Source organism: Apium graveolens, chromosome 5 (genome assembly GCF_009905375.1).
Source record: "Apium graveolens cultivar Ventura chromosome 5, ASM990537v1, whole genome shotgun sequence".
Classification (NCBI taxonomy): Eukaryota; Viridiplantae; Streptophyta; class Magnoliopsida; order Apiales; family Apiaceae; genus Apium; species Apium graveolens.
Genome location: NC_133651.1, coordinates 30,456,861 through 30,481,771, shown reverse-complemented (window position 1 = coordinate 30,481,771; position 24,911 = coordinate 30,456,861). Strand labels below are relative to the sequence as shown.

The 24,911-nt window shown below is 33.6% G+C and overlaps 1 protein-coding gene and 1 pseudogene across 1 annotated transcript; both read right to left on the bottom strand.

Annotated features, from left to right (window-relative positions):
- Nucleotides 1-14,942: 14,942 nt before the first annotated feature.
- On the bottom strand, nucleotides 14,943-19,071 carry LOC141723777 (4-coumarate--CoA ligase-like 9; annotated as a pseudogene).
- A 148-nt stretch (nucleotides 19,072-19,219) lies between these two features.
- On the bottom strand, nucleotides 19,220-23,466 carry LOC141723776 (mitochondrial pyruvate carrier 1). Its single transcript, XM_074525666.1, has 5 exons — nucleotides 23,325-23,466; nucleotides 20,610-20,727; nucleotides 20,418-20,472; nucleotides 20,204-20,339; nucleotides 19,220-19,478 (listed from the first exon to the last, which is right to left on the bottom strand). The coding sequence occupies exons 2-5, from the start codon at nucleotides 20,700-20,702 to the stop codon at nucleotides 19,442-19,444; spliced, it is 321 nt and encodes a 106-aa protein (XP_074381767.1). The 5' UTR covers nucleotides 20,703-20,727; nucleotides 23,325-23,466; the 3' UTR covers nucleotides 19,220-19,441.
- Nucleotides 23,467-24,911: the final 1,445 nt, after the last annotated feature.

Below are 24,911 nucleotides of genomic sequence, written 5' to 3'. Positions count from 1 at the left end.
TTTCTACTCTCTCGATGGATATTGCTCATCCGTCGAGTAGTGATTGTATCCCGACGGATAAGCTTAACAGCAGTTATCCGTCAGATAGCAAAACCACTCACTCGATGGATATCACTCATCCGTCAAGTATCTCTGCACAGCTTCAAACTTCATTTATTTCAAGTGCAGAAGATTTAGTGATTGTACAGTCACTCTTAGGATTGAGAGAGAAGAGTGTTTTGAGTGAGAGTCTGGGTTGCTCCCAGGAAAAAGGAGAGGAAATGAGTGAAGCTATGCAATCCATTTCTTCAGGATTGGCAAAAGAGATTGAGGGGAGTCCCACCTTAGTAGGTGAAGGTGAGGGTGTGAGGGTGGGGAGCCAGGGTGAGACCCTGATGTAACAAAAGAGAGAAAACGAGAGAAATGCAGGTACTGGAGCTATAAGGATGGATGTCATTGCTAGTGAGTCAATGAATGTCCAGGATACAGACAGGGAGGGACTATCTCAGCATCCTAAAGTTGTTATAGATTCCACTTCCCTTGATGCTGAGGCATTTACTCACCCTGTTCCAGCTTATCAACTTCTAGCTGAATAGGGCAATGACAATGCAGAAAGGATGCTCAATCTGGTGCATACCACTCAGTCTATGCTAAGATCCAAGGATGCCATCACAGCTTTACCTTCTACGGCTGGTGATGTGGACTATGAGACTGGTGGTTCAGCTGATTTCTTTGGTGATGGCAGTGGGGATAGTGAAGATGAGGTAATGGACATAGGGGGAGAAGTAGGCTCAAGTTCAAGATCAGGTATGCCATCATGGGAATTCTCAAAGCACTGTGATGAGCACTACTTCAAGACCACCCTGATCCAACTAATCAATCAGATAAATACTGCTCTTCAAACCACTACTAATGCCAGCACCAAGAAGCTCCTTCAGGCACTTCTAGCCTCCCTGCAACTTCAATAAATCCAGGGCATCCAGCATGCTAGGGATGTAAACACCATGAAGGGTGATATTGAGGAGATGAAGAAGGCCATTTCAGACAAGATAGATTCTAAACTTCCAGAAGCTATAATGTTTGACATCAAGAGGCAATTAAGGAAAAATTCTGATCTTGCAACCAAGATAGATGCCTTGGATACAAGAATGTCAGCCATGGAAGCATCTTTAACAGCCATTCATCTTCATCAAGCCCAACAGATAGATCTACTTTAAAAATTGGTGGCTGCTCAAACCTCCTCCTCTACTCAACTTGATGATAACAAAAAGGGGGGAAAGGACCAAGTGAGGGGGGAGGCTTCATATTCAAATCAGTAAAGTAATTGTGCCTTCAATTACTATCTCAAAGCCACCAGTTACATACAGTATTGATCTGATCATTGCAGCAGCAGCCAACATAAGAGCAGCTGATAAGGAGAAGTTGAGTTTAGTCAACTGGAGAAGATTGATGAGGAAATACAGAAGAAGTTTGAATTTGTCAAGGAGCCAGTTAAGTCAGCCATCCATCACTCTCAAGTCAAGCAAATTAGTGTGAATGAGATGAGCATGAACTATCTGGAAAGAGGACAGCCATCCTGCATCAAATCTCCAAAGGCTGAAATAATTCTGAAACCAAGGGTAAACTACTCAAAATCATCATTGAAGAACCCTTTGGATACTGTGTATGAGACACCTAAGCCTGATGAAAAGAAGCTTCTGTCAAGATCAATTGCTTTCTACAAAGATCCAGCTTATTCAGCTTCAAAAAGAAGAATTGCTAAAATTTTCAGGAATGGGAAAGAAATTTGTGTGGTGGCTGGACATCCTCAATTTGCTCAAGCAAAGAGAGAAGAAAAGGCTAGATTGAAGCAGGAAAAGAAGCAAGCTGCTCTAGATGCTAAAAAGTCTAAACAAAAGAAAGAGCAAATTGCTATCTTGGCCAAGCTACATGCTGTAAATTCATCACAACAAATTCCTTCTCAGCCATCTGAAGTTATTGAATCAAAGAAGCAAGTTGAACAACAGAAGAAATATCCAAGAATCAAGGAATTGGCTAAAAGAACTAAAAGGAAACTGGACATTGTTGATAAGGAATTAAAGAATCAGTTTCCCAAGGAATCCACTCCAACTACAACTCAAGCATCAAAACCCTATGTGATATTTGAAGATATCAAAGTGGTGGATCCTTACAAGAACATCCATGGTGAACCTATAGTACCTAAGGATGAACCATTAGAATGGGAGAGCATACCAATTCCTGACTTCTATTTGCCAATCCTTAACAAGCCAAAGAGAACAAAGTCAAGAGCAGTCAAGAAAGTGAAGTTGTCACCTCTCAAATCCAAATCTCTAGTCAAAGCTCAATCTAAAGCCAATAAGGGAGATTACATGTACTTGTGTGACATCAAAGAATTTTCTGATCTAAACCTCTATATAGATGAACTAGATGAAGTGAGAGGAATTGATGCATACAGAAACCTACCTGAAAGGTTAGTTTTCAAGTACAAAGGAGGAAAGGAGATTCAGTGGCCACTTCACAGGATCCTTCAAGAAAGCCAAGCTGTACTGATTAAAGTTTATTCATCCTTCAAGAAGAACTTTGGGTTCAACATTACTGCAAGAAGATTGGTACTGAAGAAGATTGAAGAGCTAAGGAGTGTTAGAGCTAAAGATGCACTCCCAATGACTCTAATCATCCCTTATACAGGGAGAAGAGTGCATCTAAGGCCCTACTGGCTGATGGAGTTCATGGATGACAAAGGAATGGGAAGATTTTTCAGATTAGAAGACCAATTGAGCATCTCTAGCAATGAGACTCTTTTGGAAATTCAAGGAAAGCTAAATCTCTCAGAATCTGATGAACTGAAATTCCACAGGCAACTCCAAAATCAGATTAAGGAAAACAACAGAAAGCTTGGAAAGAGATCCAGACCTTCAAGGAACTAGATAAATCTGCTCAGGCTAGAGGAGCATCTTGAAAAAGACTGTGAGCAAAACTTTGTACATTTTGTTAATTGAAGCACTTTTCAGTATTATCTACTGCCTTTTAAAATTTATATTTTAAGGTGTTTTGTTATCATCAAGTGTCTCTTAATTTATGGCTACAATTCCAGTAGACATAAATTTGGGGAGATTGTTGTGTATATGTTGTGTACTTGAGATTACATGAACAAAATACCTTGGTAGATTTTACTTAGTGAAATTATGTAGCACTCGACGAATAAGGTTTATAGTCCTGGCGGATGACTCAATATAGTCCTGACGGATGATGACTTATTATCCATCGAGTGAGTAGCTTATGTAACAATAAGTTTGTAGCACATTTATGCATACACATTGTTTAGAATCTGTAGTAGTATTTGAGTCATATTGACCTTAGTTAGATATGCAGAATAGGTTGATTAATTGTACATAGATGATGTCTTATAATTCTGTATAACTGAAATGAAGTCAAGTGCCTGATTACTACCCGACAGATGAAGAAACAATGAATTCGACGGATGATCAACAACCCGACGGATGATCATGAACCCGACGGATAAAGAATTCAAATATTCGTTGACTGTGACAACACAGTCACATGCGTCGAGTGGATGCAAATGGAATGTGGTAGCCTATTTAACTGGGTTTTCGAGAATAAAAAAGCATTGTCATTTCCATGTTATTATGAAGATATTCAAAGATGCTGGAATAGAGTAATGAAGTAGCATTGTAATAGACTAGATAGTTTTTATTTTATTATCTTGTCTCATTACTTTGTAATCTTGGTTATATATAAACCAAGAAGCAGCAACTAAAGAACAATCAGAGACACAAGCAGAGAAACATTTGTAACCAGAATTCTTAGTATTTCTCTGTACTCTAAGTTGTTCAATATTTGTAAGCAGTTGTGAGCATTTTGCACACAGGGTTCTCTCGATATATAATATATATCTCTGGTGGAATCATTCAAATCCACCAGAAAGTTTTTAAAGACTCTTATTTTTAATTACTTGTGTTTTGATTCATTTAAGTAACTATTCCGCATTGTGCTAATCAATTCACACTTATATATATATTCGAGTTAGAACATTTTTTATTTCAAGAAAAAGTTTCAAGAATTCCATTCAATCCCCCTTCTGTAATTCTTGTCATATTGTTAAGGGACTAACATAAACATGTTTAACATCACAGTTCAATCACAAAACCACACAGTCCAACCAAATTCGGAAAAACTCGAACCAAACCCAAGTTAGGGTTTCGAATTTACTCAAAGAAATACATATGCAATCACAGTACTATACTCAAGGCATCACAAGGAGCAATAATCTGATCTCAAATTGAGATTTTGCCGGAAGAATCAAGTGAACATAGAAGAGAGAGAATACCGAGGGTGGGAGACGAGAGTGGGAGACGAGAGAGTTCGAGAGAGAGAAGAAAGATATAGAAGAGGAAGAAATAAAGGAGTGGATGGAGTATATATATTTGGTGGTCTAAGGGAAAAAGGGGAATTTAGCCTTTATAATTTTTCTAAAATTCTTTAATCAAAATGCTGAAGAATGAATGGAAATTATAAAATTGAAATTGAACAACTTTTCAAAATAATATTTTATTTTAAAATGCAAAAGAATAAAATTATACGTCTGCCCATATTTTTAGAGAAATTTTTAAGCATACGGATTATTTTATATGAATTTTGCAAGATAATGTACAAAATAGAAATAAATTTTATAAAATCATTTTAAAATACCAAAACCTTAAAATAATTTCAACCCTAAATTTTCAAAAGCCTCTAAGACTATGTTAGAGATAATAAAACAAGTTTCATAAGTTGAACATACTCTGGTTATTTTATAAAAATATTTAAAGATCAATAAACTTCATTCTCATCAAATAAATCGTTTAAAATATTTAAAAATTCTAAAATCACAAATTGGCACACGTAAGGATCAAATAACATATTTTTGCATATTAGCATCAATCAAATCCCCTATTCGTACCTTTTTCATTTATATTCTATTTATAACTACTATTTACAATTACCGATCAATCGATAATTCAATTAATAAATCCATTTCACATAATCTTAATCAATTAAGCATATAAAAATATAAAACCCTTTTTAATCACATATATTCCACATACTCCACTTAAAACTCTTTTCTTAATCATAATATCAATCCAGTTTTCATTTATTCAGTCTTTACGGGTCGCGTCCCATCTGACGGCCGACTAACACTTCAACTCGGTTATTAACCACATTTCATATCTTAAGTCTTGTATTGACTCGTCAAACTGTAATAATATATTTTTAAATATTCTTTCATTAATTCACATAATTTACACATAATCCACATAATTTATATTTTATAATTCACTTAAATCCCAGTCGTTACACACAATCTTATACAAATCACTTCTGGTCTTCTCAAATACCCTATTGCTTGCAAAATGTAGATTGAACGCATCTTCCAAAATGGCAAACATCTTTGTACTCCTATTTTCCAAATTAACAAACCATTGTAGAGCTGGGCCTGACAGAGTCGAACCAAATCCCTTACACATGCAGGCTTCTTTCAAGTCTCGCGTAATGGGCATTGTGAACATTTTTTTCTTGTATTGAGCTATGTGTTCCATTGGATCACTGGTCTTGTCGTATGGCCTCATTTGGGGTACAGTAAAGCGTTTTGGAATTTCCACTAAAGCAATTTTGTCATCAAAGGGTGAGTCTGCATAACTCGTTGGGGTTGTTTTCTCCAATGGCTTAGGGACACCAGGGATCCTTTAGATTAATTCCCTTTACTTCTTGAAATTCCATTTTAAACTCTTCTGGGACGTAATTATGAAACCTTGAACTTTTGTGTCGTGATCTCCTCCGGTCAGGATCTTTATCTCGTTCCTAATAGTCATCACAATATTGTTCGTCACGTCGATGTTCCGTATCATTATTGTTATTCGCAACATTATCATTCTCATCTACTATGATCACATCGTCACTATCTTTCATTGGTTCTTAATGCTGATCCCATTCTTCTACGTCATCCATGTTTAAACGTCTGACCATGCTTGGCGGTGTTTTCTTCGTTGCTGTTTTGGTTTTCAATTTCGCCGCAGTAATTTTCAGAATGCATTTTCTCCATCTCCTCCTGTAGTTTCTTCAGTATTTCAGCTATCTCCTTGTTGATCTCTGTTTCGGCTTCTTGGTTCGAGATTTCTCCTTCTAGTTCTTTGCTTGTCATCGGGGTAAATTAATCAAATCCTTAACAATTTTCTCACAGACGGCGCCGGTTGTTTTTACCAAAATTTGTAGGTTAAATGCTAAGAATTGCTATTGGTTATTATGAACCAATGATAAGAAAAAGTAATGATGGAAATGTAAATAAGACTTAATATTGGTGACGTAGAAAATCTATAAATAAGTAAAAATCGTGGGTGGGATTGTGTACCCAACCTAGAATGTTTCACTATGAATTTTAATAAATTTACAATGTGAGAACAATCATACAAATATATCATAGAACTCAAGATTCATGGAGTTACGCCTAGGAATTTCATTCTTGTCCCATGCGTGTATGTATGTGTTTGTGTTGTTGTATATTGATCAGGTCGGGTGTGTCGTTTGAATGTGTATTTTCTCTTGATTTTATGCTACTGTTGTTCCACTTTTTAAGCCTTTGTTTTTGAATTCATTGTTATCTTTTTATCCTCTTTTTTCTCATGCAGGTGATCATGGCTATAGGTTTGGTCTTGAGGTTCAACCAGAACTCCTACTAATCCGGGCAGTTAGAGGACATAATTTTCATGTTGATCTTTACAATCTGCTGCTTATGTTGTCCATGAGTCTACTCTTGCCTGATGTCTTCTATTCGAGCGATTTCAGGTCTCGTCTACTGTAAAGTTTTCTTGTCATGACATGACAAGAAAAATTGGCAATAACAGTTGTACGTCATATATGTTTATCATACGTAACAGTGCATAAAATTTTACTAGAATTATGACAGTACATATTTAACGTATCAGTGATAAAAATTGATTAGTGCAAATTATCGATTTGACCATGCACGAAAAATTAATCACAATCATGATCCCATGATAAATGAGCAACAAAATTAACTAAAATTGTTCTGATAAAAAAAAATAACTAAAATCGTAGAAACACTTATGAGATTTGATGAAAAAGAAGAATCAACTATATTTAAAATTATATATGTAATTGAATTAAATGATTATCAAGGAGAGGCAGTACAGTGATAAAAAAAACTCAACTGAGATCAATAATTATTGAGATATCAGTACAAATCGAAATCAACTCAGGTCGTGATTATTGGAAAAAGATTGTATGTACTGACTTTCATACACCGGTTTTTACAAGAATTGTTTCGAAATTAACCCAAACTGTATCCCTAATAAGCTATGTATATACAGGTGGATGTTTAAGGATAATCCAATTCTTTTGTCAAGAAAAAGGAAAAAGGATTGACAACAGAAATTAAAAAATAAAACATATATTACTCTTTAATTTAATCAAAGCAGTTTTTGATTGTTTTGATAATGTCAAGCATGAGAAATATGGGGAATTAATTCTAGCTCTTGTCACTAATAGTAGAGACATCCTCCAGCGTTGATAATGTTATCTGTTTGCTATAGCACATGGACGCGAGCACCATGTGTCAACACTATTATAGTAACCATTTCCATCCTAAATTCAAATTTATACTTCAACATTATTTTAATAAAAAAATATTTCCAATTCAATTATAAATCTTATTCATTTTATATTATTTTAATATTACACCAAAAATTAAATCAAATTTGATGCTGCACATGAATTACATAACCCGCAAAATCTAACTCAATCCGACCTTAAAATGAGCCATTCAAACTGAGCTGTTTAAACCCATGACTTAGTTGAGTTATTTTTTATTTCAGTTTTATTATTAAACCCAACCCATTTTAAATTTATTTTCAATTTCATTACATCTCTAACAAAAATACATACTAAAATATTCATATGTTAATAATTTCAATATACAATTTATAATCCTAATAGTGGCATCTGTATTCCTCACCCTGCAAATATTTAAATTAAATTATATAATTTATACAATTAATTTTGCAAAACTGTGCTTAAAGTTAAAAGGAAATCTGAATAATCGAGTCGAGTTGAATAATATATATAGATGGCCGAAAATATTTAGAGAAGTAAACCTGAAAATGTTACGAATAATTATCAACTAAGGTCATTATAAATTTTATCATTCTGCTTAAGATACGTGGGAATGTTTTGTTCTAACTTAGTTGATATTTTTGTAACCTATACTAAATGAGTTGGGTTCGTTTAAAATGTCAACCCAACCCTACCCATATGCAGCCCTAATGCCACTTGTTCTCCTTACCTGAAATAAAATTATTTTTTTATATCCTACCAACTTTATTATTTTTATAATTTATTTTATATTATAATAATAAAATAACATATATAATAATGTAAAATTTAGTATATATGAATTAAAGATAAATATAAAAATATATAATTTTTATATAATTTTGATGTAAATTTTATACCAAAATGATGTGATGTGTGGGAAATGCTTCCGGAAGTTATTAGGATGTGTGATTTTTTTAACAAGAAAGCTAAGAAGAATATGGAAGAGAAATTATATAAAATATAGTAATATTTTTAACTACGCGATAAAGTTAGCGGCCTAATGAGAACCATCGAAAATTCTATTAGGATGAACAACTTGAGTGTAATATAGAGATGCACAAAAGGCCCACCGGGCCGGGTTTTGACCGGGCCTTAAAAAGCCCGGGCTTTGACCAGGTCTTAAAAAGCCCGGGTTTTGACCGGGCCGAGCTTTTCGAGCTTTGACTTTGACCGGGCCGGGCTTTCCGGAAATGTCAAAGCCCGTTTGGGCCCTCGAGGCGGGCCTAATCGGGCTTTTTTTCGGGCCGGATCGGATCGGACCATTTTTTTCTAATTTAAATCGGATCGAGTATTATTAGAGATTCCGAAGAATACATGTGTTAGCAACTAGATCATCGTAAAAATGTATTAGTTTACATGGAATATTTTATGAAAACATTACTTCGTTGAAAATATTTAAGTTCGGCAAAAAATAAACATGTTTATATAATATATTTTATCATTGTTATGATAACAATGATATCATTGTTATGATAACAATGATATCCAAATATTCATAACAATGATATCCAAATATATATAGTGTATTTATTATATCTTCTTTCATTATTTATGCAACGAAGTATATAAATAATATTATTAATCACAAATATTTAAATACATATGTGTTAAAGTATTATTTATATTTATAGTAAATGTAAATTTATATATATATAAAAAATATATTAGAATAATCAGATTATAACCGGGTTTTTTCGGGCTTTTAATCGGGCTGGGCCGAAGCCCGGGCTTTTAACCGGGTCGGGCCGGGCCGGGCTTTGCCTAAAAATATAGGGTCCGTCGAGGCCCGAAGCCCGGGCCGGGACCGGGGGTCTGGGCTTTGACCGGGTCGGGCTTGACCGGGTTTTGACCAGATCAAGCCGGGCCAGATTTTCGGGTTCAGGCTTTTTGTGCATCTCTAGTGTAATATAGCTCCAAGTGGCAATGCCATCTCCCAGGATTTTGTCCAAATTTAGATCAAAAATCTACTATGCATGTGATTTCAATAATTTGGTCCAAAATTTGGTTTCAAAATTTAGTACTTTATAATCCATATAAGAAAGCATTTATATTTATATATAATATAATGATATCGTCTTGATATGTGATTACTGTTAATTAAGTTTATAATTTTTATTTTTAACAAATTAGATAATTTAAATTATATTTTAAATATGTATTAGTGATAGTAAACCCATTCATTATCTCAAAATGGAAAGCATAAAATCTCAAAATAACATAATTAGCTACGAACAATATTTTAACCGTGTTGGATGAAATCGATTCAATATGTGCGGCTAAATTAATGATTTAATGAACAATATTCATAAAATTAAATGCATACTTAGGCATGCGAATCAATTATTTTTTTATGTAACAATATATTTCTCGAGTCTAGAGTTTGAAAGAAAATTGACGGCCAAGTCTAATTATTTACTTTCTTAGAATTTTATTGCTTTATACCTAAGCAATGGTGTTATAGTTTCTTAATGATCGGCAAGGAAAATCTCGCTAGTTTTTTGTAGCGATTATAGTTGTTATAAAAAAAAATTAGGTTCATGTCAGTGTTTGTCCGTGTGTATCTAAATCATGTTTTTTTTCCTTTTTCATTTTATGTCGTTTTCATAGAATGGACAAATGTCTTTTTAGAGGTAAAGTAGGTGACAAGAACAAATAAGTGTGATATATATATCTGTCTCGAGTAAATACGAAATAACGTGGAGAAAGCGTAGCTTTTATAGTCAAAAGAAAGTTTGTCGTAGGAAGAAAAGAACTCTTGCGTGAAAGGGAGTAGGCCGTATGGGACGAGAATGAGATTCGTTGGGATGAAGGCCGTAGGAAATTATTTGCCATTACTGAACAAACTGGATGAATTACTTGGTATTCAGATTAAAAGACCCTGATCCTTAACAACCGTTTGTCAGGAACGAGTTTCGCAATAAATGATATCCCTGCCGTTAGATGGTCGATCCAACGATTCTGATGTAAAAAAAATCCACATAATGCGATATAATACCCCTGGCACCGTACTGCGGTGTAAACCGCATTACCTACTCTCTCTCTCTCTCTGAGTAAATATAAACAAAACTCAAGAAAAACTAAACTCAGAAAACTCACTCCAAATCCTAACCCTCTCCTCAAATCTCGCGCATTTCCTCAATTCAAATCAACTACTTACACTCGGTTATTGAACCTTTTTAATTAGCATCCCATCCGAAATCGTTGTCTCAAAATTTACCTCGTTTCCCGGTCAAAAATTACATGAAATGTTGAAAATTTCAAGAAAAAGATTAAATTGATGAAATTGGGAGTAGTTAATTGGAGTTTGATTATGATAAATTGATGAGGAATTGATGAAAGAGGAGGATATGTATATGTTTAAGTTATTGATTCGATGAATTCTTTGTTCTAGACACAGTATTTATTATCGGACGGGGATAGGAGGGGGAGGGGAAGTCGGGGGAAGGGAATAATATTCACGGTGCGAAGGGGGAGAGTTTTGCGGTGAAGGTGTCGCATGAGACGGTTGTTAGAGAGGCGAGGAAAGATGAAAATATGTTGTTTTGGTTGTTTAATTTCGGGCAGAGGGTATTGTTGTTGTTGTTACAAGAGAATGAAGCAAGATAAATCAAGAATGAGTAAAATGAAAGAGATGGAATTGTTATTGCAGTATTATACCGTAATACGGAAGTAGGGATATGAACATAATTTATATATTCTGCGATATTATACTGCAGTATGAGAACAATTTTTTTTAAATCGTTATTGCTGAATATATCAATTATTACAAAACTCGTCCCTAACAATTTGTGAGGGATATGAGCCCACATTAATATGAAACAAGTGATTCATGAAGGTGTAAAATGAAAACAATTAGCATGTTATTGACCCCCGAATGCATGTGGCAATCCGCCACAATGTCTATCACCGATCTACATTTAATCTACATTGTTTTAGTCTTTTAGATGCGACTTGTGAGGTCATTTTTTGATAGTTATCCTTATCCATTACTTGCGGCTATAGGATGATACCTTAATCCAGGTCTTTCACACTTCCAGTATCGCTCCCATTTTTTATCATTTAATAAAATAATTTGGTACAACTTTGATCATTTGCTCCCGAATTTTAAAAATAAATTTAAAATAAGTAAATTTATTTTATTTTTATTTATAATCACATTCTCAAATTTTAAAAAATTAAATCACGTAATGGTTAAAGCAAATTTAATGTACTTTCACTTCAAAAGTTTTATTTCATAAATGATATAAAAATATTTTAGTTTCTAATCATTTACTAATTTATGTTTTAAAAACTCAGAAGCAAAATTTAAGTAAATTATAAACAACTAGTAACCAATAATTAATACTCATATACGTGTTTTTACATATTTCATTAGACATGCCATCTACTAGTTTACATATCCAATTTATTGTCATGATTTTTATTTAACTTTACATTCATGGATTGTTGATAAATTGAAAAAAAGTTTGAAGTGAGAAACCCTTTCAAAATCATAAATTTAAGCATGTACAATGTAATATGAGCGGATATTCATATCGAATTTTGGTCGTATCCAATCTATAATTAACGGACAGATGTTTACAATAAACGATAATTACGAACATTGCCCGTAATTGATAGGTATCAGTCACTTTAGGTTCCTTGCAACCAGAAAATCTATGAGCAGATCGACCTGAAAGAGACGGGAGGGGAGATGACGAATAATACCTTCAGCTTTAACCGTTGATTCTATATCAAGATTATGACCGAAATCTTTCTTTGTCATTGATGTATAAATATAGCCAAACACATGTCATTCTCCAACTCATTTTTGGACTTTTCTATCCAAGCATCGCCCTTTAAGTTAGGCATTCCCCTTCGAGTTGATGCATTTACAAGGACCGCAACCAAACTAAGCATGTGGTAATTTAGTTTTAGTTTCTTGTCCCCCACGGATGCTGCACAAAAATAAATAAAGGTTAAAAAAACAAAAAAAATTAAGTAAAGATAAACCTACAAGTGTAGGTGATATTGAGAAATTTAGTTCTCGACGAGATTATAAAACATAAATTCAATTTTATAATCGGAGTCAAGTCAACTCGAATAAAATATTTACTCAAGCTGTTTGTTTAACTTAAACATTTGTTTGATTAAAATAATCTAAAAACTGTCATCAATTAAATTGAGTTAAGTTGAGTTTATTTGCGATACAAATTAATAGTGTCGAAATGAGTCGCGCTAGCCAAGTGTACTCGCGGCATCAACAATTAAAAATGTTAAATTATAAAAAAATATTAATTTTCAATATATAAATAATAAAAATTAATAACTAATTATTTAAAAAATTAAACAAGTTCGGGTTAGAGTTCGAATCGAACCGAATTTATAAGTTCGAGCTAAATCCTGATTGAATTCCATACATACTCAGTTTATTTAACTAAACGGTTCGGATTCGACAAGAGATTTGAACTTGTTTATAATAAATTTAAATATTAGCAAACTAATTAAACCAAGTTATGCGTCAAACCTTGGATGCTATATTCTATTAGTTGCTTTTAAGTATTTTATAAAACTAAGTTTCTGAATAAATTTCCCGGATCAAGTTTTTAAGGTCAAAGGCTCCAAAAGTTTAACGGATCCTATTTATATATAAGCTGAGGGGTTAGGACACTTAATATAGTTTGATTTAATACTAAATAAAGTAATTAAAAGAATAAATCCACTGCTCTTAATGATTCTTGCTTACTATATTTAGCCAGTATTCACTTTTGGAGTCTTATTTATTAACTGAAGTATATTAAAACTTTTTTTAAGAAATCGGTCATTTTCAATCCATTGTAACTGGACCATGTTAGATAATAGTGAATTATAAATCCGATATGAATCTTAAACAAGAAATATTTTGATATATAACAACAGCAGTCTCAACACTCTTAATAATGAACTAATAATGAAAAACTGTACGCTTACTCAATGAACGTCCCTTAATTTCTCAAAATGTGTGTTTTTTCTTCAAATTATGTTTATAATTTTTTTTGTTCTTCCGGAAGCATTAACTTCTTGACAAAATAGATTAATAAAAAACCAGACGAATTAGATTTGATTTTAAGTTGCTGCAGCTTCACTGTTCCTAAAAGTTTCTGGAAAAGTGATGCTGAATAAGATAATAATCCCATTACTAATCTCTTTAGAGACCTAACAATCCCTTAATTATAATGAAGTAAGCTTTACACCAACCTTACATCACACAGACGCACATAAAACTATACTTGGTAAGCTTTACTATGTATGAAAACTTACACTTTAAACCTTAAACTTTGAGTACCTAAATTTATATTAAGAAAGAATGATGGATCTCTACAATGTGTTGGTACTTTAAACATGCCAAAACATCGCCTCAATCTTACAATAAGATTGACCGGACATCACATAGACCGTAACCCGAGTCCAATCATTCTAAAATGTTAAATTGTTAGAAGAAGACCCCTCTCACATCTTATACTATCCAATTGTATGGACAGGAACTCGAGAAATTGTACATGAAATTCTGCTTGGTCGGAGAAGATACATGGTATGTTACATAACATCATCTGTCAAAGGTATATACACATTAACCAATCTGAAATTCTTTGGAGAAAGCTTACGTGTATCATATATGTTTGCTGAATTTGTGAGATTCTTGTCCACATTCTTCCCACGCGTACGACGTTTGACAACTGAAATAATACATGAACATTATTATAACTTTCAATAAACGAATCAGAAATGCAATTAAAGTGTACACTACCTTGATTCTCTGGTTCTGATGGACTTTTAAACAAATTTTCAACATTTTGTCCACGAACACGTCGTTTTGAACCTATAAGAAAAGCATGATCAAATCAAATATCTACAAAACGATGTTATTATAAGTAAACTGACAAAGGAGATGAATACCTGATGTACTGGTTCCTCGACAATCCATCCGGATATATTCAGTAAATCATGAAGCTGGTTTTAACAGATGAACAACGTATTCTGTAAGCTTTTATGACGAGATGATACACATCAAATCTGCATGAAGAATTTTATGAAAAAATTAGGTCAAAAATCTTGAGCTATTATCCTCAAAAATTAGGCGATGAAACTGAAGTAGGAGATGAAAAAATTAGGTCATGCTTGCAAAGAATGAGAGAGAATAAGAAAATCAATAATTATCATTGAATTAGTGTTGGAACAGATATGAGAAAATCATGCAAATCTTTCCTTAGATAAGATGTTTAAATTTTAAAATTCAAATTTTTTCCATGTTTAGTGTTTTGATGGGTAAAAAAATGGGTAAACTTATATGGATATATCCATGGATATATAGATTTTATACTTAATATGGGTCATGGGTAAATTTATTTACCCATTGGGTAAATTTTGTGGATATATACATGGATCTAGTGATTTTATATTTAATATAGGTTATGGGTACCCATTTGGAAAATGGGTAAATTAAGGAGTAGTCATTAAGAATATATAGATGAAGTAAGTTTTACACTAACCTTACATCACACGGACGCACGTAAAACTATACTTGGTAAGTTTTACTATGTATGGAAACTTACACTTTAAACCTTAAACTTTCAGTATTTATATTAAGAAAGAATGATGGATCTCTACAACGTGTTGGTACTTTAAACAGGTCAAAACATCGCCTCAATCTTACAATAAGATTGACCGGACATCACATAGACTGTAACCCGAGTCCAGTCATTCTAAAATCTTAAATTGTTAGAAGAAGACCCCACCCACATCTTATGCTATCCAATTGTATGGACAGGAACTCGAGAAATTGTACATGAAATTCTGCTTGTCAAGTTATCATATGAAGGTGCAGGCTGTGGTGGTTAATGTAGCTGGGATTCAGAACTATTTTGTTATGCACCGAAAAAGTATTTGATGTTTTCTGGAAAAAAATATCGATAGCTGAGGACCATGTCGCAGTAGCTCAGGGAAATCGGCTCATAATTTTGCTAAAGCGTCTGATGTAGCATGTTTCACCAAATCCCTTCTTAATATTTTTCCGGCTTGAGATCTTGGAATAGCATTGATAAACGCTACACGTTTAATCTTCTTATACGGGGAAACCTGCAAAATGGAGCATATTTATAGTAAGACTAACAATTCTAATCAAGAATTACCAGTAATCATAGTCGTATGAATGTTTAACACAAAAATTAAACAACTTGACCACTGAAAATACATGAAATTCTACCAATGCAGCTACATTTGCTGTCACAGGATTGTAAGCATTTAACAAGAACTTACCTGCTTTGCAACAAAATCCATGATTTGAACCTCGGAGAGATTGCTGCCAGGACTTCTGACTACATAAGCCATAGGAATTTGGCCTGCTGCTTCATCTGGATACCTGCTTTTGTGCAATGCAAAGTGAGATGAGAAAAAAATCACAATATGTTAATAAAATAAAACAGAGGGAGACTGAAAAACGATAGTGCCTACTATATATAACACATCAAATGTTTATTAGCGGAGAATTGGTCACGGTTGAACAATTAATAGAGAGACATACGGAATGACAGCAGAATCAGCAATGTCACGAATCGAGTGAAGTACACGTTCTAGTTCTGCTGGAGGAACCTGCAATTTGTTCCACAAATTGCACTGCAACTGCAACTTATTACTGGGTTAAAACGATTTAAGAGTTGATCACCTGGTAGGCCTTGTACTTAATTAGTTCTTTTAGTCTATCAACAACAAACAAGAACCCTTCTGAATCAAAACAGCAGACATCACCAGTCTTTAACCAGCCATCTGAACTAAAGGTTGCAACAGTTGCTTCATCATCTCCAACATAACCTGCATCAAGTAAATCACTTTCCATCATCAACAAGAAACGGTAACAATTCAAAAAGCCGTAGTGGAGTAAAATCAGTTCTCCTAATCTTATTTAAGAAACAAAACCTTAAAGGCATGTCCACCTACTATCATCAATAAAATTCTTGATTTTCATTGCAGATGATTAGGTTACAGATACAATAATTGGGTAATTTTGGCACTGGAGCCTCACCTTTCATAACATTAGGCCCTCTTAACCATAGTTGCCCTTCTTTTCCAGGTAACAAGGCCTCACTGGTGGAAGGATCAACTATCTTAGCCTCCATGTTTGCAGTCAAGCGCCCGGCAGATCCATAATGTTTGGCCTCATCTGGCCCTACTATTGAAGTTGCCCCTCCCCCTGTCTCAGTCATACCATATCCCTAATGCCAATAATAGCCACAGAAACATCATATAACCACAAAGTAAGATTCCGTCTTTTGAATGTAAATCAGATAACAACATCCAGTGCTACAAATACTCGACTTGGAATACTCCACAAACCCTTTCATTAAGATAGGGTCCTTAATTCAGTTTAACATTTCAAAGAAATCAACCACTGCATTTGGTCAATGACTGTCTTAATAGTTAATAACAATATTTCTACAGGCCTACCATAAAATAATAACAGAACATTTGGTTAATAACTGCATTTGCTAAGAAGCCTTTTGTTTACAGTTAAATTATTTGTAATTATCTTATAAAAAAAACTTTTAGCAATCAAGATGGTTCCAATAGAAATTAGGACAGAACCATTCAATTCAGACCAATCAGGATACAAGAAATGTCCCCTAAGTACCTGCATTATATCAATGTCCGGAAACCTGGCATTGAACTTCTGTGAGATTTCTTTTCCCAGAGCAGCACCGCCACATCCCAGCTTTCGAAGGGAACTTAAATCATATTTAGCCACCATATCAGACTTGGTAAGCATCACAACAAGAGGCGGAGAAACTGGCATGTAAGTAACTTTATACTTGTCAACCGTCTTTAACATTGTCTCAAAATCAAATCTTCCCATCAACACTAAACATTCTCCTAATGAAAATGCCCTAAACAACATAAAAAGTCCAAATACATGAAACAAAGGCAATGTAAATAACGACACAGCTTGCGAATTGTCATTGGTTGTTAAATGATTGTTAATGAAAAAATCCACATATTACAGAAATCAAGTTCCTGTGTGATAACTCGACTCCTTTGATACAACCTGGTGCCAGATGAATAGAGAATCGCTGCTGAATGAGACTGAGCCGGGGTCACTTGTTTGAGACTAGACGAGATTTTCGAATCAAGCATGGAGGTAAACTGAGTCGAGTCGATAAGAATTGTGCCGAGTGGGAGGGAATGAATGTGTTTACACGTAGAAGAAGTTACGAATGCGATTTTAGGTTTAGTAAGCTGGACAACGTGTTTCAACTCGGAGGGAGTTGACAGAGGATTGGCAGGAGAGAGCGTTATATTTAAAGAGAGGAGAGAAAAGTAAAGTACGGGAACATGGAGAGAGGGAGGAGAGATAATGAGAGCGACATCGTTTGTGGACAGAGAAGGGAAGTGAGATTGGAGAGAGGCAGCTAGGGACTGTGACTGACGGATGAACTGAGAGTACGAGAGACATTTTCCAGAGGCAGCGTCGATGAGGAAAGTGGAAGTCTCCTGGGAGGAAGCAGTGGCAGTAGAGTTGAGGAGGGAGAGAGAATATTGAGTGATCGAGAGAGCTTTCGAAGATGAAGGCAGAGGCATTGGCGGTCGAGTTGATTTGAATGTTTTCGTCTTATAGCAGAAGCCATTGTTATTAGTGGTAGTAGATGCCATTAAAATGTTTGTTTGAGCTCAAAACTTAAGACAGAAGTGAATTGTAAGAGATAAAGCAGAAAGGTGCATTTGTGTGTGTTTGAGAGAGGGCCGGCTATGGCAATGATAATGGTAAGAAAATTTCAGAAGTAAGTTGGCATAAGTTGGTGCGTGTTTGGAGGTTGTCCATTCCCAACGTTTCTCCATGTTTGTCTAACTCTCCAACTTCCATTTGCATGAGATCAATAGAAACACAATTTAGTAATTTACAAGTACATTGTAAGAGTCTGAGCTAACTGACATCATAACTGCTTGCGTAATCTTAGCATCGTATCAGTCACAATATTTAACACAGTTATGTTTGGTAAAAAAGGTCATCTTGATTTGGTTGGATTCTTATTTGTACGATGAAATGAACACTAAGATGAAATGAATATTCATGAACACTAAGATGAAATGAATATTCATGAACACATCCAAAGTCCAACAACCCCCCCCCCCCCAAAAAAAAAAAGTTGAATCATAGCTCTACACCATTAACAGTTTGATGAAACCATGGTTTCAAACTGTCATACCCGAACAGCGATAATAACAAGCTGGACTCGCCCAAATATAACTCTCATTTATATGTTGGCTGTAAGAACTTGACTGATAGTAAAATTTACTTGTTCTCAATTCCAGCTTATGACTGCAAATGTAGGCAACTGTATAGGTACAAATGACCCTTCTTCGGAAAGAAATTGAGCCATTTGATATTTAAAATCGACTTGGTCCACTTTTCCCTAGGCAAAATTACCAGTCTCTTATAACTTTTATCTTTCCTAATTTGAGAATATTTAGAGGAATACTTATCCATTATAGTCCAAAACTGGAAGTAACTAGAGCAATATTTAACCACAATTCAGAGTTGGACGACTGCACAACGGAGAGGGGATAGTACACCAACAGCAGTGACATTATTTTCGGTTGTGTAAAGGTATTTCTTATAAGCTTGTCGTTGCTTTCAGTAAGCGAAATCAAACATAACGTAAGAATCAACTGATTTACTCAGTGACCAGCTCAGTTCCGAACTGCTTTAAAATAAATCAAGTCACGCTATCGTCTGGGTGGTAAACTCCACAATACATGATGAACATGAGAAAAAGAGCATCCAAAATCACTGGGCAACTTTGTCTTCCTTCCCTTGCAAGTACCTATTTTAGAAAACATAGAGGTGTGGATAAACATTAATATACATACAAATAGTCAAAGGATAATGGATACAAGTCATTGAAAAAAAAGGTTCTATAAAGTGTATACAGAGCAGCATAGGGAAATGTTTACAGCTCAGAACAGAAGCAACAAGCCAACTGAAGAAACATACCCTACAAAGTTAGGTTTCTTGATAGGTAGCTATCACAAGCTACCATAAAGTAGCAACTCAGCTTGATTGCAACCCAGAGGGTATATTCACCAGCAGCTTTAAAAAAATTACCTCCTCTCAAGGTTATCGGTTTTATATGCTAATACTTTGGGAGACTGGCCTATCAGAATTTTTTAAGAGAAGCAAGTTCGCTTTAATGCAACGATGCTCCACAAACAAGCTAAAAGGGTTTATTTAGTCTGTTTAATCTATTAAGTTTATTTGCCCGTGTTTGCAGAAGAGACCCAGATTTTATATATTCTTCTGGTCCAGATATATGATCATTCACCATTCAAAGAAAGGGACCTTATATATTTACAAAGCTCTTTATATATGGATCTGTCCTAATCTAAAGGAAATTTAAATTTTGGACATGGTACTAGGTCTCCAAGAAAGAAGAAAATGATATTTGTAAAGATATAACCTTGACTAACGAGTAATGACTATAGAGGCAAAATGCAATCACATAGTTCATACAAACAGATGACCAAGAAGTAATATCATTTTATCACTTACCCCTGACTCTTTGCCCAACGGGAGAACTGATACAATTGAACAGTCTCATTTGAGGCATGGCATGCAAGAAGTAGATAGTTGCGAGGCTGAACCATCCATGCAAATCTCATAAATAATCCAGAGTATATGCACAGTGCTGCAGAATCAATAATATACGTGTTTAATATTCTCAACCATCACATCAAATTTTCATATTAAAATAGGCATCACAAACCTCCTGTCATGTTGCCTGATATATTTTCAGCAGGCTTTTGCATGTCCACCAAACCCTTACAAATTAAGCATACATGATTTAAAGATATGGAGTGTAATAAAACACAACCAACTAAAAACTTGGATAGATTGTATCAAATAGTTGCGCAGCAGATAAATGTTGGTAATTTCAGTGATAAGAATAGAAGCATACAGAGATAACAAATCCCCAGTTGGCTATTGGACCCCAGAAATGAGTTGTTTTGGGGCCAACCGGACTGTTCAAAAATGCCTTGAAGGAAGCCATGTATTTTTTCTGCTGCTCTGACTACCTGTGCAAAAATGTATTTTCAAAGTTAGATATAAGGTATCTTATTTTTTAATGAATTAACTTCCTACAAAAATATTATAGCCCAAAGCTCGTTACAGTGTTTAATATATATTTCGTATTTCCTGCCCCACAATACAAGGGAACATTTTGAGCTGGTGTAGCCTATAATCACATGATAGATTGAAGCACATATTTAATCACAAGTCAAGACATGGTACAAATACAAAAAAACTCAAAAGTGTATTGTTACTGTTAGATCACTAAATAAAGATAAAAAAACACCACCACATGACGAATTTTTTTTTTACAAAAAAAAAACGCCATCTCCACAAAGGATCTGTAAGCACACAATATATCCACAGATTTCCAATTTCAACACTTCATAATATACAACTCTCTCTAATTATGAAGATTGAAATTGTTTAACTAGAGACCCTAAAACTTGGACAACAAATTAAATACTAAATATAGAAAATCAATGCTAACTAGTAAGTACTACATAATACTTCTCTACTAACATTTAAATTTTAGCATATTCTTAATTAGATAATACAAATAGACTCATGTCTATATAGTATTATAAAATTATTATAACAAAATCATCTTCGCATCAACGTACGCAAAATTAATCCAAGAAACAAGCATCAACATACTACAAAACCATTACGGGAAACAATAACAGTCACTTCATCTTCACATAAAGGTTCCAGTTTAACTTCTTTTATTCTCAACTGATCCAGGCTTTTAATTTTTCCAACAAATAACAGATGATCCTCTCCGCAAGGACTAACATGAAACAGAATAAAATGGCTTATCTCTTAATAGTATAAACTCCTTTCCTTTTTGGCTCTTTGTACACACTTGCATTTATGATTTTAATAACACCTAATGAGATGTAACACACACACACATGTAGATAGATACCAAGTGGTACTGATATGATGGGACATGAAATTTATTGCTAAAACAAAAATTAAAAGAACTCAACTTAACCCTAGTGTTTCGAGCCATTGAGAAATTAAGAAGTCCTCCACATCCCCACGGTCAGGAATCAGGATTATGTTCAAACAAAACTATGTTTCAACCATGATTCTTCTATAGGTCCCCATATTAAGCATTTAATGAAATGAATCTGCAGCCACGTCGACTAAAACTTTCTTAAGCCCTTTTAGCTATCTTCACTGTATTAACCTTTCAACTATGTAGACTACAACAGAAGTAACTAGGTTGCTAAGAGCATCTCAATACGGGTGCCAAGATCTATGTGGCATGCCACTCTTGGGTGCCACCCTATTGGAGTAGCAAGGGTGCCAAGAGAAGTTGCCAACTTTTGGCACCCCCTCAATTGGAAAAAAACAGAAATTCTTGTGTTGAAACTTGAAAGTAAATATGATCCATTCATACTTAATTTTTTTCTAACTTCTATTAATTTGTCACATAATAGTAAGTACATAATTTATGTGGGGAACCATTTAGGCACGTTGTATGAAGTGCTTATTATAGGAGCTAGGGCTAGGGGTTCAAAATCTAATAGGGATGAAGTGAAAATAAAATATTACTCTTATTTTTAATGTGTTGGCAATGTTTTGGCACCCCAAAATCTATTGGAGATGCTCTAATTGCTTTGGCCATTTAGAATATGCCAACTCGGCACTTGAGCATTAGCATACATTGCAAAAAGGAAGTGTAACAAAGACGAAGCATAGCCTCACCAATTAATAAGAAATTATGAATATCGTTTGGATTACTAGAAGAACATTTATTCATTTTCTCTGTAGCCAGATATCCTAAGCAACTGAAATTAACTACATGGAACTTTAATTTAACGGGCTCATCACGAAAGCTCTCCTTGTCATAAGCTAATTGCTTAAGGATGAAGAGGGGACGATATGTGTATTGCATTACCCAATCAAACCAAAAAATAAAATGGCTATCCAGTAATACTTCTACCTAGGTGGCCAATATTCTCCTAGAATGTCACTTTTTGTTCTACTAATTAAAATCAATATAATTACACAAGACCTAATTCCCAATAATCCTCAAGTTAAACCTGCATTTAGCTATCAATTTGCAAAAGGGAAGAAGGTACTGCATTACACGAGGAACGTAATATTAATCATCAAAAGGAGACATTTAATATCATTATACTATCCTTACATTGAAGTATCAATATCACTTGTCTAGATCATAGTCATTTTCCGGAAATACATTCTCTTTTATAACTTAAATAATTTTCTCATTAATCTAGGACTTAACTCAAACATCCCCTCTCCGTATCCTCCTCTCCGTATACTAAAAATTAAAAGTACACACTTAACAAAAGATAATTGTACTGTGTCACAAAATAAAAGTCCTTAAAACAGTAATTTACGTGTTCCCCTAGATTCACCTAAATGGTTACAAATCAATTCAATAGCAAACTCAAATTTTACATAAAACACAATTTACAATCAATCACAATATCTAAATAGACACATAAATAAATAACCTAATTAAAAAACCTCGAAATTAAACAACAAGGATAAAGACAAATATAATAAAATTAAGATTATTTACATGTACGTAAGTAAGTAAGTATATGTGAGGATAGGTTCTTACAAGAAGTTGAGAGTTGTGGTCTGAAAAACGACGACGACGACTCCGATCGTACACACAGAGAAACAGAAACAGGATGAGATGAACTAATAATACGATGAGACCATTCGGGGTAGAGGATGGTGCGCTGACTTTTACCTTTCAATTTAATAATACTAGTCTTCATTAATATTTTAATATTATTTAAAATTATAATAATTTTTTTAATCATTATCTTATTAATATATTTATAAATAATAATATAAATATTTGTTGTTGACAGGATTTGATACTGAATCTGGGGTCGTTTATAAATAATAATATAAATATTTGATGTTGGCAAGGTTCGAACCAAAGAGTTTTAGTAGTGTATAAATAATAATATAAATTTTTATTATTTACGGGGTTCGAACTTGGGAGCTTGAGTAGCGTGTATTCTTTTAGTATTTAAATCTAACGGTCATGATCACTTGATTAAAAAGATCCGACGGTTATAAATGGGGATAACCAAACCAGCCAAAAAAAAGGCATACCAAATTATACTCCATTCCGGTGATTATAATATACTAGCTTTATACCCGTGCAATACACGGGAAATTTTTAATAATATTTTTAATGTGTTTGTTACATATTTATTTTATTATTATATTTTTTTTGAATTTTTATTTAAAACTTTATATAAATTTTTGTTACACAAATGGTGTTATTGCTTATATAAATTATCTTCGCTTGTATTTACTATATATTTTTATTGAATATACGATATTCACTTGTATTTAATATAAATAGTGTTATTATTTCTTTTTGTTAATTGATTACAGGCACAGTGGCTTGCACCCTTATCACCGCACCAACACCTTGTTGGTTTACTGTTATTATTATTTCAATTTTTTAAATTGTTTTCAACTTTTATACAAATTTCTAGTTACATTTCTATTTATATGAAATTTAATTATGTGCTATTTGTTTTACTTGTATTATTATCCCAATTTTCATACACATAAAAATAAAGTCCTATAATTTATATTGTTGTAACTTTTGTGTATTCCATATTTAATATAAATAGTTAGTTACATTTCTATTTACATGAAATTTAATTATGTGCTATTTGTTTTACTTGTATTATTATCCCAATTTTCATACACATATAAAAATAAAGTCCTATAATTTATATTGTTGTAACTTTTGTGTATTGCATATTTAATATAAATAGTATTATTATTTCAATTTTTAAAATTGTTTGCCAACTTTAACTTGTATTATAATCCCAATTTTCATACACATATAAAAATAAAGTCATATAATTTATATTATTGTAAATTTTATGTATTTAAAGTGGTGTCCTTTTTTTTCATTTTTTTAAAATTTAATAAAAAATTCTTTCTTTGTTTTTATTTTTTTCCTTTATAACCAAATATTAAAAAACACCCTTAACCAAATTATAACTTTTATCTAGGTTGTATATTATAATTTTCCGTATAAGTTAATAGCATACATTAAACATATTAGGGAATTAGTTTTATTTTTTCAAAAGAGTTTTAATAAACTTATATAAGTTTAGTTGTTTAGTTAACGCGGGACTGTGACGATCAAACCATCACATACCGTACC